The sequence below is a fragment of the Poeciliopsis prolifica genome, unplaced genomic scaffold (genome assembly GCF_027474105.1).
Source record: "Poeciliopsis prolifica strain line A6 unplaced genomic scaffold, Auburn_PproV2 SCAFFOLD039, whole genome shotgun sequence".
NCBI classification, from domain to species: domain Eukaryota; kingdom Metazoa; phylum Chordata; class Actinopteri; order Cyprinodontiformes; family Poeciliidae; genus Poeciliopsis; species Poeciliopsis prolifica.
In genome coordinates, this window is record NW_026562414.1 from 3,336,527 (window position 1) to 3,357,091 (window position 20,565).

The 20,565-nt window shown below is 35.9% G+C and overlaps 1 protein-coding gene across 2 annotated transcripts in view; it reads right to left on the bottom strand.

Moving 5' to 3' along the window:
• Positions 1-20,565, bottom strand: part of scara3 (scavenger receptor class A, member 3) — a 32,478-nt gene that overhangs the window by 8,937 nt on the left and 2,976 nt on the right. Inside the window, exons 3-6 of one of the 2 annotated variants that reach the window (XM_055054450.1) lie at positions 10,715-10,767; positions 3,230-3,265; positions 2,649-2,693; positions 1,381-1,500 (exon numbers count right to left, since the gene is read on the bottom strand). In XM_055054450.1, the coding sequence (XP_054910425.1) occupies positions 1,381-1,500; positions 2,649-2,693; positions 3,230-3,265; positions 10,715-10,721 (208 nt within the window). In that variant the 5' untranslated portion in view covers positions 10,722-10,767. Of the gene's footprint in view, positions 1-1,380; positions 1,501-2,648; positions 2,694-3,229; positions 3,266-10,714; positions 10,768-20,565 lie in introns of those variants that run through there. The other variant, XM_055054451.1, reaches the window with a different exon arrangement.

Consider the following 20,565-nt stretch of genomic DNA (forward strand, 5'->3'; position numbering starts at 1 on the left):
GTTGTAAATCAACCCGAAACAGCAAAACACATTAAGTTTTCATTAACTTACAAAACATGGAAAAGTTATTGTTTTACTAGCTGACCAGGTTTTGGCCCCTTGCATATTTCCCAAGAGAGAGCTAACAGTTTAGTGAGCGTTTTGTGTGTGTGTTTACATTAGGGAGAATGCAATGATGTGTGGTGTGTGTTTTCATGCTATTTTGCCCAGTTAAGCTCTGACCCAGAGGAAATATGGATAAATGCTTCCACATGTTCTGCTCCTGTCATTTATCAACTGTCAGTTGTATTAGACGTCAAGATGACATATTATTTTAACTTATTCAATAACACATGTAGGTTTTGTTTTATTTTTTAATATTTATTAGTTCATTTCCACTTTAAAGTGCTAAAATGTTTTATGAAAATAACTCTTCCATCTTTAATATGGAGACATTTGACATTATAATAAAAAAATTTTTATTTACTTGCAAGCAACATCGTATCTCCTACTCCCAGCATATTTGAAAAATAATCAAGTAAATCGAACAAAATGTGACAGCTGATCTTTTTAATTCAAAAATACCTACAGTTTATTTACATTTTATTTATTTGTGTGATATCAGGAGTAAATATAAGCAAATATATTTACCAACACTCTCCAAAGCTGCTGTTGTTGCAAGTGTATCTGACTTTATAGATTACTATTATGTGTTCACAGTTCAATAAGCTTCATAGCATATTGAGCTATATTTGTGGCTTGTCAATTGGTGTATGCTCTTAACTTACAAACGACAATTTAAAATAATAACTATTTACAGCCTAATCTCTGTGATAGGGCAATTGTAGACAGAAAAAAGAGGAAAAATTTCACCATAAATCTTAGAAATCTTTAGATTTATCACATAAATTTTCTAGAAAAAAAATCAAGAACATTTCTGAGCTGCAAAAGTAAAAAAAATGATGAAAATAAAACAGAAATTTTGAGATTAATCTCAGAAATAATAAAAAAACAATAAAAGTTTAGATTGTGATATTTCCAAGTTGTTTCAAGAAAATTGCTGACCTTTGAAACTTAAAAATGTTTTTCTAATGCATTTCTGAGATTTTTCTCAAAATTTCTGAGATTTTTGGCAAAAATCTACTCAACTTTTCCCCCCAATCTACAGTGGCCCAAATCCACTGCTGTAGCTCTGGGATAATTTAGGGATACACATTCCAAGTCAGCCTTAAATGAAATATTTTCTTATGTTTTTGCATGCAATACATTAAGACCTAGAAGAGTTTGGCAGCTTGTTGCTCATTAATACTTATTTCAGCAATTATCAACTGAATTAAATCAGACGACTGCTATTTCTGCAAAGAGAGAATCAGGGATGAATAAAAGTAAACCAGAGCTCACCTAGTGATGCCAGAACTACAACAGTAATGATGAGGAAAGCAACAAAACCATAGAGGACCTTGACAGCCAGCTGGAGGGAGTGGCTTTGCTGGCATCTCATGCAGCCCACTCTTGAACGACCTGAAGACACACAATGGGAATAGAAATAAAGAAATGGGCTGAAAGGTCTGTTTAACGTTTTGTTGACTTTAAACCTTCTGATTTGTTGCAACATTAAGCAGCGGTGGTTGGCTCGTTGGCTGCTGTTCTACATGCTCCATTAAAGCATTGCTAAGCTGCACGCCTCTGCCGTTACAGCAGATTTAACTGAGGTGGAGTTTTGTTTGTTTCTTGGAGATGAGAAAGTATCTAGCATGTCTAAAGTGGAAGAGCATCAAGTGAGGCTGGACAGTAAATAAATATATATTGCGAAAGACACGGATTCATTATAAATAGATCTTAGAACTGAACTTCGATTTAGAACCGTGCAGCATTCTGGGAGATGTAGGCAGACAGTGAGTTAAGCTAACTTGGTGGCATCACACTGCATGCCTTAAAGCTCAATTCTGTTTTTTTGTGCGGTCTTTCACACAAATATGAAACGTGTGAAAGTTTGAAACGTATGAAACGCAAACGACCTAAAAGTGTCCCGCATGCGCGGTAGATAATGTCACGCTTAGAGAGCGTGCGCCGTGTTTTGGCAGAAGAACTTCTTGTTTCCGGAAGTAAACGTGGATGCTAACGGTGGAGCATAGCTTACGATTTAGAAGTTGTTGTCTGACCGCACCAGTACATTAACAACTTAATTCTCATTGTAGAGCGTCATAGTTGCTGTTTTTCTTACTGCTTGCGCATCAGAATAGTGACGTCTGTCGAGAGTCAACGGGATGAATGCGACCCGGCTGATCAGACTCGCGTCTCATTTGAAAAGATCGAATATGCATCTGATTTCGGGCCACATGTACAAATATCCAGAGTCGCGTTAAAAAAAAGTCTGATATGTGTTATTTTGGACAATCAACCTCATTCTGGTTACCAAACAACTCATTCACTCTTTGGTTACCTACCAACCCCTGGCTAAATAGTTTGGATTGGCCACCATTCCTCCTAACTATTAAAAATAAACAACAAATGAAAACTGTGGCTACAATAGGAAATGTCATGCCAGCAGTTTGGTAGTACTTCTGATATTTGAAACAATGCAGTGCAATAGTAAAGCGGTTGCTATATAATCTACTTTTAAATCACACACTGCAAAAAGAAGGAGTTATAGTAGCTATGAAGCTTACCTCTAAATGAAGGCATTTCTTCCTCCTCTCCCATGAAGTCCTCATCTGAAGAGAGAATAAAATATGAATAGCACAAGTTTAGGTTTTAATATTTTGATATTAATAATACAAAGAACAACTTTGGTTGAGACACAGCAACAAAGCATCGTCCTCTTAAAAACTTAAATCTACGAGAAACTATTGTCACCAAATGGAACTAGAACTTTTTTATTTTAACCAATATTAAGAATTTATTAGCTTAAAATAAGCTCCTTTATCTTGCTAAAATGTCACTTCTAAAATAAGTTTTGTCTTATTTCTAGTGTACTAAGATATTTGAACTAGAAACTAGACCAAAACAGTCGATAAGAGATTTTACAGTGTTGGCTTTTTCCCCATCTTTAAAAAAAAGTAAAACTGAAAAAGTGAATGGGTGTCGATACTTTCTGGGGACACTACAATTTAGTTCGACACATGGGCCTTATGGCACCAACTGTCTTTAAAAAAAAAGACATCAATTAAGTTTCATATTTTCTGCAGAAGGATAGTAATTTAAATTCATAGCCTCGATGAGAAAACCAACTTAATTTTTTTACCGTTACCTTTGAATAGCTGGTTCTCGTATCCACCGTTGTTGTCTGCAGAATAGAGACAAAGAGACACAGCAAAGTTAAAGTCTAAAGTTTTTTCTACCGCTAACAAGTTTAATTAGTTTGACTGTAAGCATCTGCCTCCCTATCGCTCTCAGCATGTGGTCCCGCCTGGTTGTTAAATGCTTTCTGTGAGCAGAAATCAGGAAAGCAGCTGTTGGTTGTGAGTGCTGATGCTTGGGGGATTTTTGTGTGTGTCGAGAGTCTGAGGAGGCTGTCATCACAGCCGCTGTAAAAACCAATAGCGCTAATAAACTGTGAAAAGTCAGTTTTTATTAGGGGTCCCACAAAAGATTTGACTTCATGGTTTTATAGCTGCAGACTTTATAAAACATGTCATCAGCTTGACGCTTTCCAACGCCACACCTGAGGCTGTAACGGTGGTTTGGAAACACACCATTAAACCACAGGGGAGTGTGTGAAGGAAAAGAACAGCAAAACTCACAAATATTCAGCTTGACAAGCACCGGATGAGATATTTGGATATTATAAACTGGTTTGAGCTGATCTTTATGCAAACAATGGGCTAACAGACTGCTGGGAATGTGTTAGACATGTAGTCAGAATACTTTTTTATAGAGAAATTTTAATAAAATGCCAAAAATTATTAATATCCTATTGAAAAATCTTTACTTTCATTTCCACAAACAAATCTAGCAAATTGTTGCTATTTTGATTATTCATCTTTGGTAATAATGTCTTTATCACCCTAATTGTTAACTCAGATTAAAGTTGTGACTCTATCGGGGCCTAACTAGATTTTTAATTCCAGTCTTATGTTAGTAAATTTGAAAGACGCATAAAACAAAATCTACCAGGGATATAAATAATGTTGGAAATGCACACCTACATATGTGTTAATTACTGCATAATTTATAGTAATTATAATGGGGTTTGCTGGGACTTTTCTCCCAAATTTGAAATATTTGGAAGAAAAGTCTCCAAAAGCAAGATAATGGGAACTCAAAGAGCTTTTTATCCTTGTTTATATTTGCAAACTTGAATGGAAATTGGAGAAAAACAATAAACAAGAAATAATTTTTTGTATTTGTTTGGTTCAGTTTTGCTACAAATATTGTATTCTACTCTAGTCTATGAGTGGAGGTCTAAATTTTGTAATAGAGAAACAAAATAAAAATGGGTGGAATGAGAAAACCAGCAGAGGTCTTAAGGTTCATATCATAACTGAGTATTTCGCTTTAAAACAAACATTTTCACCAAATTCTTAAACTACTCCAAATTGTTTTATCTCAAGTAAACGAGTTCAAACGACATAATTTGACAGGTGGTTAAACAAAACGGTCTCAGCTGGAGGGAAATTAGAGAACAGAACCAAACAAATACAACGTGACATCACAAGATAAATCTAAAAATACGTATAAATTGTTATTGTTCTGGAAACGTTGCATAAAAGGCCAAGTTTACATAAGACAGTGGTGGAACATCTGAGGTCACAAAGTAAAACAGCTTAGATAACAAAACAGGGATGAAGGAGAAAAACACAGAAAACAAGAGAAAAAACATATTTATTCATAAATATACAGTAATTAAGCATATAACATGTTTTTGTTAAGATATTGACTTTTTGGGGGGTTAAATTTGTTTTTTTTTTTTGGTTCATTTTTCTATTTGAAAATGAATTTAAATTATTCAGGCTTATCCTTCCACTAGTTTCATGTTTACAGCCAAACTTTTCACCTTGTGGGTTTGGACTGCGCCATGTTGGAAAAAAACTAATGTTCGTCTCGTTAGTGAGGAAGTGGACCGGTCCAAAGCACACAGAGCAGAACTAAGCTAATCTGACTGCAGCACAGCTTGACCAGGTCACACAATCCCAGTCAGGAAAATAAAGGCTGTGAAATACTTAGGAATATATTTGGTCCAGTGGAAAAGTTGTTTAAACTTTGCTTGGCTTCATTAGCTGACAAAATAAAAGGGAAGACGTTAGGTACGTGGAAAGATTTCTGACCAAAAACAACATTTTATTTTCTTAAAATTTATTCTACAATCTCAAAGCTTGTAAAAATCAAAAGTATCTACATTTGTTGGAAATTATTGGGAGTTTTTCCTATGAATTAAATTAAGACAGGTCAATCTAAGGCCCTTTTTTAAATTTATTTTCTGCCTGTATGTTCCAGACATGTGAACGTTTGCTCTATTTGACTTTTACTCAAAAGCTTTGCTGTTTCCAAATCTGCTTTTCATTGATTTAATAAACCTGGATAAATATAGCAAGGATTTTCAAAGAAAGACTGAAATATATCCAGATTTTGATCAAATTGTGACCTGTTGTTTTCCAATTGGTACCTAGAAAATTAGCAAGTTTTGAATCTGGAATAATTCCCACATTCTTTTCCAGCAACAAATCTGATTCCTTATTTTAAGTATTACATGTTTAGTTTATTGCTGAGTGGGTAAAACTTCTCCTTGACAAAAAACTTTGGACGCCCCTGAGGTAAGGGAAGACTCAAGAGTTTTGTACAGTTGTTTTTATCCCCAGGCTTGGATTTAAAGTACAAGACGAGAGTCTATGGAGAACAAGGCGATATTTTATAGCAATAAAATATGAATATGTAACTGTTCATGTTCCTGCCTGTGGCCTCAGGCCCAGATGTTGTAGATCAAGCAGTTCCAGCAGCTATGAAAATATTGAGCCAAGCAGCAGGTTACAAGAGCACAAAAAGGCCGACGTGTAACAGACTGTGAAAGCGTGCCTCTACAAACATCTCCTGTTTCTGTCCTTCATGCCTGAGAGATATTTGCAGGTGAACAGATGGTTCTGAAAAAAGAAAATGCTCAACATTATAGTTTTTAACTAAGGGTGTTGCTTTAAGCTTGCATGTAAGAAACATGTCTGAACTCACCATGCCAGTCACAAAAAGATTCGAGAAAATCTGTAAAAGCGGCTGATTTTCCATTCTATGTGATTATATATTTTTTTCAAATCAGTCTCATAATAAAGCTGTGATTTTTTTAGAACAGTATATATTTGATTATGTAGAAATCATTGCTTATACAGTTAAAAAGAAAAAATAAATTGCTCTTGTGGGCCCCCTTGTGGCCGAGGTTGGTCATGCTTTACCGCTAATACGAGCTGCGCGCATCCAAACCTCCAGTGGAAACCAAAGGTCCAGTGGAAGATAAGTTAGCAAAACAATGTCACAAAAACGAACTTATCCTTCAAGGGCAGAGAGACGAAATAGAATAAAAGAAAGAGAAATGTATGACTTTATCACCCACTCTGTTTCCATTAACCACAAAACTGCTCAAATTGAAATTACAAAAATAAATTTGCTCAATGAAAACGTGAATTTTGGAAAAACTTATGTTTTTTGATAGGATGAGATGATTTTTCGGCTGTATCTAAATGGACATATTTCACAAAACTGCAGTGGAGATACTTTTTCAACTCACACGAGTCACGTGATAAACTGCCATACGTTAATACGGACGAAAACCCACGAAGAAGACGGCAGGAAGTGGTAGGAGAATCCCTTTGTGTTTTGTTGTTGTTTTTGGACAATGTGTGTCATTCATAACTCTTCAATAGAATTGCTGATTGCAATTTCCCCCAAAACTCTGCGTACGTAAAGTAGCTCTGTACATCTTGTTGGTTTCAACGCCTGAATAAGACGCCAACTTGACATCATCTCATGTAAATGTTTACATCCGCCATTATCATGATTTGTAATGATTTACTGCGTAAACAAGCTGATTCACGAGTCATTTTTATTCAATTTCTTATTTAATGGAAACACTGCAATTGTGAAAATGTGTTGGGTTTTTTTTTGACATTGGGAGAATACTGACAAAGATTTGCGCAGATCTGTAATTAAAGCGCATCTAACACAATATAATTTGTGAATGTCTGATTATAAGTGAAATAATATGCCAATGCAACCAGTACTTCTTCATGAATTATTGACTTAAAACAAGCTCCTATTTTCTGTTGAAAAGTTATGTTCAAGTTAGTTGTTTTATTTTAAGCGCACCAAGATATCTGCACAGAAATACTTGGTGACAGTGTTTGTTTCGCAGTCTATGCATTCCTTTCCCTTTCCTTCAAAATGAAGGTGTTGATCTACCAGCAAAATGCCATTAAAGAATATTGACGTTTGTTTTCATAGCATGTCAAGATGTATAAAAGTCTTTGCAAGGCACTATGTTCTGGCAAAACAATTCTCCCTGCAAAGGACGTTCACAAAGTCAGAAGATGGGACCCTCTCCAGATCGGACTGGAGGTCTGAACCACAGCTCATAAAAATTACAATTCTCCCTCTTCAAACATTTTCTGACATTTCAGCCGTTTGTGTGCCCTCTGACTGGAATGTGTGGTCTCTTCACAGAGCTCTCTGGTATGCACTGCTGCAGTCTGCAAAACTATAGAAAAGAAAGAGACTTCTCGTCTTTTACTGCGGTTCCTCCACAGTGAATCAGGACGGTTTCCATCCTGTGCATGCTTTCTCAGGACTTAACTGGTCTGGACCGCCAGAAGGAGACAGAAAGACAACCTTGGTTAGATTTTACAAGGCTTAAGGGTGTGTACAACACTATTACTGGCCTTTATTTTTACGCAATGATCATTAAGAGCTGTGGAATGGAAGAACTGTAATTAAGAAACCAAGATTTTTGGTCTCCAACTCCATCAAGGAGAAAATTTGAGGTTTGTCCTAGCAATTAAATTAGAGGTCAAGTTTTTGGCAATAACTGAATAATGTCAGATGATTGCTTTTTGAGGCCACAAACCTCTGATATCGCAAATGAAAAACTCCTAAACTGATTGGCTGACAGAAAACGTCTCAAAGAACAAAAATTACCACGAGTTTATCAAATCTCCTTTCTGCGAGTCTTTCCTTCATAGCCACCTGCCTCTGCCTCCACCTCCCATCTCTTCCTGTCTTCAACAACCCAGAGAGGAATCTGTGAAGCAGCAAGTTTTATTCTGCTTGGAAGAGGCTGGAAACCACATTATGAGACCTCCTACTCAGTTTGGCTGGGAAGTGCGCCTTAGATGTGCTTTAATGGAGTTCATTTATGACATTCTTTTGGTTTCAGTTTGACTCTCACCAAGGCCTAGATTACTGTACAATAAGTTCTTTTTATTTTTATTTGTGGCTTTTTCTAAGACAGTCACAAGAAAAACTAAGAACTGCATGAGTGAAATGCTTTAAAGGTGATTTATTACACTTCCTTGAACAGGTTAGTATATGTCTAAGAAGCAAAACAGAACATGTTTATTACATTTTATGCACAAAATTATTCTTACACTCACACCTGAAAAACAGAAGTGGAGCCTTCTGCACAATGAACAAGAATGCAGCAAGTGGTTTCTGGATGGTAAACCAACAACAAAGCACTTGTCTTTTCCAGCAGCTATTGTACAGCTCCAATTGGGTTGCTAGGTGACTGGCTAGACTTCACTGGCGTTGCTAGGTGAGTAGCAGTTCATGCTGATTTGTGGCGTTACATTTGGAAGGTTTTTGAAACGACTCGTTTTCCAGACACCATAGAACATTAAGTTATTGCCAAAAAATGGCTAAATGTTTTTTTTTAAGTGCTTGGTTTGTTTTTAGAAGCAGTAGAAACCCAAATGGATGGGAGCACAAAAATTTTCAAAATATAAAATTTGCATAATACGTCCCCTTTAAGAGTCACCATTAGCATTAAGATTTTGGAAAAGCAGTTGTTAGTACGACTTTATTATGCTCATATTTAACCCACTCATCGACACTAACCCTGCTCATTGAGTTTTGAACTTCTCTTTTAAGCTCCTTCCATAGCACTTCAAACAAGTTGAAGTCTGCACTTCGAATGGGTAATTTTAAGACTTCAATTTTTGCCTTTTTACTTTGAATTAGTTTCTTGTTGACACTTTCATATGCAGTAATCAACTCAGTACCCCGTTTGAAATCATTGTTCTGCAATAAATATGCAGCCACAGACATCACAATAACAACCACTTTGTTTGTGATTTCAGAGAATGCAAACCAAATGGGAAAAACTAGACAACATTTACCAGAACAATGTGCAGGAAACAGTTGCCAGGCATTTTGGTCTCAGTGTTAGATTTTATGCAGGTTGATTAAATGCTTTCTCAAATAAAGTTGTTGTGAATCATTCTCCACATGCTATCATTTTTTCCAGCTAAACACTGTGGATAGAAGTCAAACTATCTGCATAGTCAAGTCCAGATAGTTCAAGTCTCATTTGTCCAAGTATTTTGTTTTTGAGGTTGATTCAGATTTTTTCTTGGCAACTTTTCCAAATGTGACTTACATATTCAGTCTTTTTTTGACTGCCCTGCCATGAACATGCTACAGGTTACGAAATGTAGCTTTCCAGGAGGATCCCACCTCCTGCTGGTGTCTTCCACTGGTTAATGACCTTTTGATGAGACATCAAATTGTTTGAAAATGTTCTTATAACTCCTTCCAGATTGACAGGTAGAAATAATTGCTGCTTTGGTGTCACTGTTGATGTGTTTTTAGCTTTGTAAGGTGTTAATTTGCAACCTAACCAGCAAACTGCCAAAGCTCCTGCAAGGATGTACTTAATCGTCATCATTTATCATTCAAAATGAGCTAGGAGATGGATTTGATGCATTTTCGAAGGTTTTTATGTTTATTAGGTCAAGAACAAAATAACTTGTCTTTTCCAGCAGCCGTTGTACAGATAGGTAATGGCGGAACTCCACTGCGATTGCCAGGTAACGAGCTAGACTTTGCTCGGGTTGATAGGTGAGTGGTAGTCCCTGCTGATATGTGATGTTACATTTGGATTTGTTTTCTCGAAAAGGCTCGGTTTCCAGACACCAAGAAACATTAGCCTATTGCTAAAAGATTTTTGTGTTTTTTAAAAATCACTTCGGTTGTTTCTAGAAGTGGTTGACACCCAAATAGAAGTACAAATGTGCAAAATATACATTTTTCACAATACGACGTACTAATCATTTGATCATGGCTTAAACAAGTAAAAAAAAATTAAAGATAAAAGACCAATTTCTCGCCTTATTTAGCGTTTTCTTCATGTACTGTGAGACCGTCAGCACATTTCAAAGCCACTGCCGGCTCTTCTTTCATGCCTTGTTGTGATAAAACACACCTAAATTCACTCGCCCACGTTTTGGGAGTTTGTGGGAATCTGGCAGAGGAAAAGCAGACTTTGTGCTCTCCAGAAATTGCTGTGTTTTGCACTCATACACAGTTTTAAAGCTGACAGATATAAGAGTCATGTCCAACTACAACAACTGCGCACTTTCTCAGGATACGAGCTGCCAAGTTTCAGTGCTGATGAGAAGCATATGTTGGCTGGTGCCCGGTGCAGGTGCCGACCTGCATCCCACAGTGACAAACATGGCTTTTCTTTACAAGATTAACAAAGAAACCCCACCAAAGTTTGACAAAAAAAAATAAATTAAATGAAAAAGAGCAGCTTTACCTTTCATGGTTTCTGTCCTTGGATGTCTGCCAGGTGATGCCCTTCCAGTTTGCCTGAGGACAAGGATGAGGATGATGATAATGCCGTCCTTTTTACCTTTTATCAAACAAATTTGTGCTCATTTGTTTTTCTAAACATGCAAATCAAACATCCCAAAATGCATTCGTGCAAAAAACATAAAAAGAGACGTTCATCTGCATCCAAACTGGATAAAAGTATACTTAATTAAAAAATATTAATGCATATAAATGAAATGGTTTTCATTTTTCAAAGGAAACGGATAAAGGCTGCATTAACTTCTGAACATGTGTGTTCAGAGTCTGAAAACACAAAACCCCTGAGCAACTGCTGAAGAGGAGGGAATTAGAAAGAAAAAAAGTTTAATAGAGACAAGGAGTGAGCAGAGAGAGAGAGAAATGTGGGAGGGGAAGAAAGGAAGTAGAGAAGAAGGGAGGTAGCAGAAAGGGGATAGGGTGAAAGAATGGGAGTGGGAGGAAAACAGGGAGGGTCCATGTGTTTTGTTGAAAGTCAGGTTTGTGGCCGAGGCTAATTGCTAACAAATGTTGCAGGGTGAGCACCTTGAAAACCAGCGGCCTTGGCCTCTCTGATGGAAAAAAAGGGTTTCTGTGAACACACACACACACTCGGTGACACATGTCTAAGCGATTATCCCTGCATGGTACCACTCTTCTCAGGTTGCCTCCGCTCTCGGCGCGTTGGAATAGCAGCAGGTGTTATTCCCGCGCCGACGTAGGCTCACATCTGGCCAGGCGGCTGACGAAGCAGCTTCACCAGCCGCCTGGCCGATTCTCACTTCCACTCATTTCTTTCTTACTCTCCCTTTGGCTGCAATACGTCAGTGAAGCAGGAAATGTTTTCTTCCAGTTTGTTGAACACAAAATCAGAGGTGGGTGGAGAACCCATTAAAGAGGAACACTACTCCTTTAATATTTCAAAATTACGTCATCAAACTCACCAAATTATAAAAGCAAGTGGTAATTTTTGTATTTTTAGGACCAAAATGTCAATAATATATGTAAAGATTCTCAGGGTTGTCCATAAATGTCTTTATTTTATGAAGATTTCTGCTATATAACTTCAAATGTTTCTTGAATTGGATGACATATGGTGTGACATAAAACCATTAAAATGTTTACATTATGTGGAAAAAACTGGTTTAAAATGCTTAAAAACTGTGAAAAATTCAAATGTTAATGGGAAATATAAAAAAAATATGACCACAATGGTGAGCATACAAATTGCTATGCTTTGGTATTTTAAAGACCAAAAGGACAATAATTCATATCAGTAACAAAAAATAAAACCAGACGAGAACATTTTTCAAAGTCATTTTCTTCCAATAAAAAAACATATGAAACTTTAACAAAAAACTGCATTAAGTGTTTTTTTCTACTTGTAGGTGTAGAAAAAAAAAGTTTTTTTGTTTGTTTTTTTTTAAAGTTACTCAAGTAAATGTAGCTACTTCCTATCCGACTACCCGGCCGAACAGCTGATGAAGCAGCTTCACTGGTCGTCCGGCGACTTTAAGTCAATGAAATGTTTTGGAAATGTTTGCTTCAAGTTTGTTAAAAGCAAAATAAAGAAATCCCACTTTTCTCCAGCACAACTTAAAATCTGATAAGGATCTTTTCTTACATTGTTGCCTTAGTTTTCCATTTCTAAAGTTTTTATTCATTGAATGGACACAAAAAATGAAATTAAATTGGAGTATTTCTCGAGGAACAACATTTGAATTGTGATCAAACATCACTAAAATACAATTGTGAAAGTTTTTAGCATATTTTGATTAATAAAATGTGGAGTTGCATTGTTTATGCTCTAATAATTAACATCCAATTTATTAGTTTCTTTATAAACTAGAACTTAAACATCCTGAAAGACCAAAAAAATCCCCTTTTTCAAACTTTTTACTGCAGCAGAAATGTGCTGCACATAATTCACCAGGGTCCTCAGAAAAATTCAGTAATGTAAGGATTTTGTGTAACCAGAGTAATTAAACTCTCTGACCTCTTTTGCTTTGTTAAATAAGTACAACCGTTTTGAGTTGAGTTTCTAAAAACTGAGAATCCAAGAGGGAATTTAATGACCAACATTTCTCTGCCTGGCTTTAATTATAAAGCCTCCAGCTTTTGATTACAACTCGAAGTTGCTGGAGCTGCTTTGTTTGCACACATTCCAGCAGACTAATAGATCTGCATTCCCCAAGTGACACAGATTTCATTCAAATTGATCCCAGAATCCCTTTTAAATGTCTGAATCTGTGAGCCTCAGTTGTGCCTGGACTGGAAAGCTTTGATGCTATTTCGTTTTACATGCAAACAAACCAAGTTTTTTCATGTCTAATAGCGATAACGCCAACATTTTTAGGTGAAACAACACAATATCTCACTCACTGAATAGATAATTAGCTTTGCTGCAATTAGCTGTTGCTGCACAACAAATATTTTTACATTTATTTACATATCTATTGGAGTTGGCAAAGATTATGACGTAGCCTCAACATACAACAACTAATATGAACATCCATATATTTATATATTAGACTTCTGAACATACATTTTTCTTGAGATTAGAAAAAATAAACTGCACAAGTCCTTCTGGTGTGATTTGGATGTAATTGAGTGTGCTCAGGTAAGAAAAGAAAATTACAAAAACATAGATAAAGATTCTGCAAATCAGAATAAAAAACAAAAACCACCAAACAGAATAAAACAAATCATATCGTATAGCTACATTGAAACCTCCCAGTAAAAATCTGGATACGTACCACAGAGTTTTACTTAAACAATATTATTAATCTGAAGTTTGTCCAAATTTGTTTATTTATTCTTTAAATTTCTTTTGTCTCCAGTCAGACGTTTATTGCCCCCTTTTCCTGCAAATTTCTGTAAATTTAATGACTAAAAGCATTTCATGAGTAAGTATGATATGTATATGTTTTTAACTGTTATTATTAATATTAATAATAATAATAGCGATGTTTAATTTTACACGTTAACTGCTGCTAACTGATAAAACATGTTTACAAGCTCAGCAAGCTCATTTTAAGAAAATAACTCCTTAATAAAGATGTTCAACTGGCAGACTGTAATAACTAGTATTTTGTTTTTATCAATATTAATATTATAATCCTTTGTTTCTTGTTTAGAAGTATGTTTTATCTTATTTAAACCATACTAAGGTATTTGCATTAGGAACTAAACCAAAAACACTTGGTAAGATTTTGTGTTTTTGCAGTGTGTTTTATTCTAAAAAATAATTCAGTCATTTAAATTCAGTCATTTTCTAAAAAATAAATAAGCACAATTTGTCCTTTAAGGCATAAAACTGAACAAATATTGAAACCACTGTCATTGAGATTTCATTTGTTTGTTTTTAATTCAAGGATGCTTTGTTTTCTGTGTTTATAAACAGCCTTTACCACACCATAAACTGGAGGAAAGTGTAATAAAGCCCAAAAGAATCTTGGATTTTTGGACAGAGAAAGACTGAAATAGAATTAGCCTGCAGGAGGTGCAAGAAGAGAGAAGTAGAACCTGCATTCTGCAGAAAACATTTCATTATTTTACAACTAAATTGAGTTTCTCAACATTGAAAACAAATGTGCAAACATTTCGCGCAAACAGACTCAGAACGTGCTAGAAAAAAAAAGCTATATTTATGTAAAAAACATGAGCAAAACTTCTCAAAAATGTCACTGAATTGTGGTGAAAGTCACATGGATCTTAATTCCTAAACACATCTTGACCTCATCTCCGCTGAAGCAAACATGAAGTGGAGCTCAATGTTGTCACAAACAACCACAAGCTGAACGGGTGAGTCATTAACATTGGACTAAAAACAGAAAACAAGTGATCTGTTGTGATCGCTACGCAAACATTTCCACACACTCTTCGTCTAGCCAAACAAAAAGAAACAGAGAGACGCCAACATTGAGATCCAGCTTTAACTACAACACCATTTATTTAACCAACATCAGACTGATTATAACCTGATATCATTTTTTAAATTAATAGAGCTGATAAACATAAAACATAAATAAATAAATAAAAAACATAATATTTATCTTTGACACACCAAGTTAAATAAAAAAAATCATTTGGTACAAGGTTTAAGTCAGTTAGTTAAATATATAAGTGAGAAATGAATTTCTTTGATTTCACCCTAGCTAAAATTTGATTAAAGCAGCAGATCAAATAAGAAATAAAAACTCAATATGAATATGTGTTATTTGTCAGAATATACTCGAAATGACAGTGAGAGGAAATAATTAAGTTAAAATCCATTCTTGCCAAATGGCAAGAATGGATTTTATGCCACCTGGTGGTAAAGTTGTGTATCGCGCTGGCAAACATTAAAAAAAAATAATTTTACCCTGAATTTGTGATCACATCTACAAGTTTGTTCGCTTGTACATTAAAAAGGAGCAAGCAAGCAACAAACAGATAATAATCCACTTCTGCAGAGCATTTGTGGCAAAACAGCAGCGTTAATAACTGTTGTTTTGAAACGGTTCTTTTTGCACAGATATGTCACCTATGAACAGCTCATCTAAGAACATTTTCTGTGACCGCCTCTCTATCAACTATGTGTATTTGGCTCGGAAAATATGAGCGACACTGACTCATGTAGCATTTTCTTAGAAACAACAGGCACCCACTGTTGCAGCTTTAGGACACAGTTACATGCAAACTGTGTTTGAAATAATTAGATCATCAAGAAGCACGGATATGATGCTTTAAGTCTGCAAAATAATGTAAAAATAGACTTTGTTTCTTGAAATTGCTGTGCTTTTAGTGCAGGAGCAAAGGACTTTTGCTTCCCAACATTTGCATTACATAATCTTATTTAACAAAGGTGAAAGAAACGATCTTTTGTATGGAAGGATATCTCCATAAATGCACTTGTCAAATAAGGGAAACTTCTTTTCAAATACTTGGAACACATTGAACTTTTTCACATATTTTTAAGTTACAACCACGAACCTCAATGGATTTTTGAGGTATTTTATTTTATCCAAGTTTTTATATTTCTCACAAGGGAAACATCTGTTATACTCCTAAATAAAATTCAGTCAGGTGTATTCAACTGAGGAGGATTAGGGACACTGAAAATAATCTGCCTTATATTCCTTTTTTGGTCCTAATCTTTTTCCGTAGTATTCAACTATCTATAGTTTATCGGATTTTAACTTTGTTTCTTAACAATTTTTCTTACTTTTTAGCTTATAAAAGATGGGTAAACCAAAAATAAATAAATAAAAAGACAAAACATGCTACCTCAGAGAACAACAAAATTCTAATTCAAAACAACTTCAGTGACCCAATAGATAAATTAAATGCACTTATGCATAACAGGGTTTTATTTTAACAATATTATTAATGTCAAGTTTGTCAAACTTTGTCTATTTGTTCTTTGAATTTATTTTTAGTCAATAAGTTGTTTCTCCAAACATTTCTTGGCGTTTTACGTTCCGTTACGCTGTTCTGGATGGTTGGTGGCTACCACAGCAACCACCAATCACCTCCGCTATTCTTTTGCCTTCCTGTAAATGTACTATATACAAGTATTATACTTTAACATATATTTTAGACCAATTTAATAATATTCAGTGTTTCATAATTAAATTTTATTTACGTTTTTAACTGTTATTAATTTTGTGCATTACAAATGTTAACTGCTTCTAGCTGCTGTTACCGCTAACTACTGTTAGCTGCTGCTAACTGCTGCTACCGCTAACTGGTGCTAGCTGCTGCTAACTGCTCCTACCGCTAACTGCTTCTAGCTGCTCAGTGCATTGTAGTTTGTTGAGGGTTATTTATTATATTATATTTAATTTATAGGGGGCAGAAACCACCAACTTGCGTTTCTCGTTTGTTAGAATAAATCCACTAAACCTGAGTGATCTGAGACAAACATACAAGCATTACACATGTTCTGCAGAATTAGCATTAAAGCTTAAATATACAATCATGGATTCCCAACATTTTAGAACCTCGTGGCGCTGAGGTTCTAAATCACAGATCCCAGCCGTGCAGAAACACAACTGCAGCTGAAAGAAACAATGTGTTGCTTTGTTATCTGCTTTGTTAATCTCGTACTGGTGTGTTATTTACAGGAAAGTCCAGCCTGTGGGATGACACAGCCTGAATGTGGTGGTTAAAGGATTTTTTTTCCTCCTTAAAGCAACAGCTACAACTACTAATCAGCTGGTAGAAATGAGCCTCTAATTTGTATTTTAACACACTGTTGCTTCCATTTATTTTGTCCTAAATCATTAAAATTTTCAAAGTACTTCAATTATTATTGTTATTAGCTCCTTCTTCTGTGATGTTGTTTTCAGGAGTCTATGAACAGATGTACCACAATGAACAATAGGTAGGTTAAATTTTTTTTGTGAATATATATTTTTTCTTCTTCGGTCTTCTTCTCTTCTAATATGTTTCTATATATTTAAGTTACTTCTGTGTGTGTTTACCTGCTTGCCTAAAACAGAAAATCATAGCATGACATCTGCCTGAGAAAACATTTTGAACTTATTTTAGTAACTCAGTTCAGTGAGTGAAATACTGTATATGGATAAATTAAACAGGATGTTCTTAAAACTTTATTTCTGTTATCTATGTGCTGTTTTTTGCAAGCTGGACCACCGCTAACCAGGAAGCTGGACCAGCAAGGTTGAAATCAAGCAGATTATTATCTTTATACGTTGTGTTTCAGACAAGATTTACTCGTAAGTTTTGATTAATTGTGAAAATAATAATTGTTTCTTTGTTTTATGCAACTGTGGCGTAAATAATTGTACGCTGAAGTAATTTATGAAAACGCTTTCTATTTTATCTAGCAGCAAGAATGGCTACTTTGCAACGTTCGTTAGCTAACACTAAGTAATGTCAGTGGCCAGATGCCACTCTTCAATAAACAAGTACAAAAGAAATAAGTTTGGTTATTGGAGCGTCGTTGTCTGGCTGTCTAGAAAAAAAAAAAAATCAAAAATCAAATCCAGGTCGAGGACAGAACAATTTATGATGATTTTCTGCTTATCGCCATCAAAAACATAACATTTAGGATTTTTACATTATGTTAAACTTATTAAAAATATTATAATTTGTATTCATTTTTAAAAATTTTTTCTTTTAATTATGAAGATTAATTCTAATATATTTGAGTAAAAAAAGATCCCTGTTATATTAAATTCTACCATCTTCCAGTTAGTCTTCCATGTTAAACTTTAAACGTCCAGCTGTCTCTCTGGATAAAGAGTGTGCTTCGGACAGTTCCGCACACGTGTCTTGAACTCTCACTTTAGACCCAGTGAGAGTCTAACGTTGTCCATTGTTGCTCCCATGGACTGAGAACTTTAACTTCCTTCTCTTTCCAACATTTACAATAGTACATTCTGGATGCAGTGTATGGTGCAGACCATTCCATAAGCAGATCTTGGCTCCCTCCACTTTCCACCTCTCTGAGTAAAGCCTCCCTGACATGTGCTGAATAAAGCACATGTTAGAGAGTTGGCTCTCTCACGGCCACTCTGCATACAGACTATACTTCGCAGTGTTCCGCCTGCAGGTCTTGAACTCAGACCCATCGGAACCGCAACGCATGTCTTTACGCAGTGCGCCAACCGAGCACTCACCCATCAAGCCGCTCGAACTCCTAAAAGTACCTCAAAGTCGGTCTTCCGTGTTTAACTTTAAAACTCCAGCTGTCACTCTGGATAAAGAGGGTGCTTCGGACCATTCCGCCTGCAGGTCTTGAACTCAGACCCATCGGAACCGCAATGCATGTTTACGCAGTGCGCCAACCGAGCACTCACGCATCAAGCCGCTCGAACTCCTAAAAGTACCTCAAAGTCGATCTTCCGTGTTTAACTTCAAAACTCCAGCTGTCACTCTGGATAAAGAGGGTGATTCGGACCATTCCGCCTGTAGTCTTGAAATCAGACCCATCAGAACCGCAACTCATGTCTTTACATGAACAATGGGTGGTCCAATTTTTTGTAATATTTAACATCATTCAATTGTCGTTCAACTTCACATTTATATTGTTCCCTACTCATAATAACAATGGCCGAGCCCTTATCAGCTGGCTTTATTACAATATGTTTCATGCTTTGTAATTCCCTAAGGGCTTTAACCTCTAATTGTGTAAGGTTTTGTCTTTCTTGTTTTGGTCTATAATTTTCTTAAGAATGTTCTTGTCTTCCTCAATTAGTTTTTACTTCCTCTGGTAAAATCAATTGGAGGTAACCAAATGGACGGTCCTGAAAAAGGTATCAATCTCCTATTCCCGAATTCCTATAATAGGCTGCCAATTTAATTTTCCAATGATAGGTTTGTAAATCAAATTCAAGTTGCGTCTTTTGTCCTTTTCCTATGTCCAGAGTTGGAATAAATGATAAGCCTCTGCTTAGCAAATCATGTTGTGTTTTGGATAATGTACAGTTTTTTGCTAAAACTACCACTCCTTTGTGTGGAAGGAGAAACTTCCCTCCACGCCCTCTGGTTGCAGGTTCAGGGGGACATGGAGTTTAACGTCTTCAACCAGTGGCCAAACATCCTCCTACCTGTGTCATCTGTCCAATGTATATCATCTATTTCAGTCTCAAACTGGTCGCAAGGCAAGGGTGGAATGAACGGCATGTTCCTCCTATGTGCTCATTTAGAATCTGCAGGTTCTCCTTTTCATCCTCTGGGAGTTCAGGTGAGTAATTCACTAAATGGAATCCAGATTTGAGAATATGGGAACTTTCTTTTGCGGCTCTAAGAGCCCCTTGCAGGTTTTACTGTAGTTTCTCTGGACTTATTTGCTCGACTGTTAATCCCAAACGACAGGATTATTTTTTCCACCACCAGGCCCTGCACAGGAGTGGATTTCTCAATCAGAGCCTGTGCGTGTCGAAAATGGGCCCTGGATAACTATCAACTTGTAAGTCTCTGCAGAAAAAGGATGGAATTTGCACAGATTTGAGTCACCCATGATCAACCATTTCTTCCTCACCACTAGATTCCACTCGATGCATTTGCGTTGAGTGTGGGGATGTTTGTGACTGTATATCGAGGAGGATCCGGTGCAGAGAACAATTCACGGGAGTCCTCAAAGACCTCCCCATCTGTTTCAACCTGATGCTGCACCGAGTGCTCTCTAAGATACTCTTGTTCCTCCTCTCTTTCCTCTTCCTCTAGAGTGAATCAGATGTTTGTTTCGCTGCTCATCTCCTGCCAATAAATCAAAGAAAAAAAGAAAAAAAACTTCTAGAAACATCCTCAAGCCTCAGTCTGTCATGTCGCTGCGGATAGACGCCGCACGTACCGGAAATGAAACTTAGATTTCAAAATAAATGGGCCGTTTAATCAAAGAGGAATTCAAAAATATTGGCAGAAAATACCTGGTTTTGAAAAGTAACTCATAATAATTAGTAGAACGGATTTTATTATTAAAGTAAATATTATTCCTTCAAAGTTGTTTTATTAAAATTATCATTGTATTTAATTTATACCAGTAAATGGCTATCCATATGAGAAGGAATGATCCTGTATTGCTTGTAATATAAAAATAGCAAATTAAGTATTAATTTTAGTGTAAATTATATATTGAAATAACATAAGTTTGATGTTTGCTGTTTAGCCTCAATTTTTCTGGTCTCATATTTATTATGCATGAAAATGACTATATAGTTACTACTTTGATTTTCAATTTAAATTTAGTGAACAATATTTGTAAATCAGAGTTTAGAAGGTATATTCACAGTGATCAGAAAGAAAACAGAGTTAAATTTGGGTTGTTTCCACCAACAACTGTTATATTATGATTTCAGTTTGTTGCAA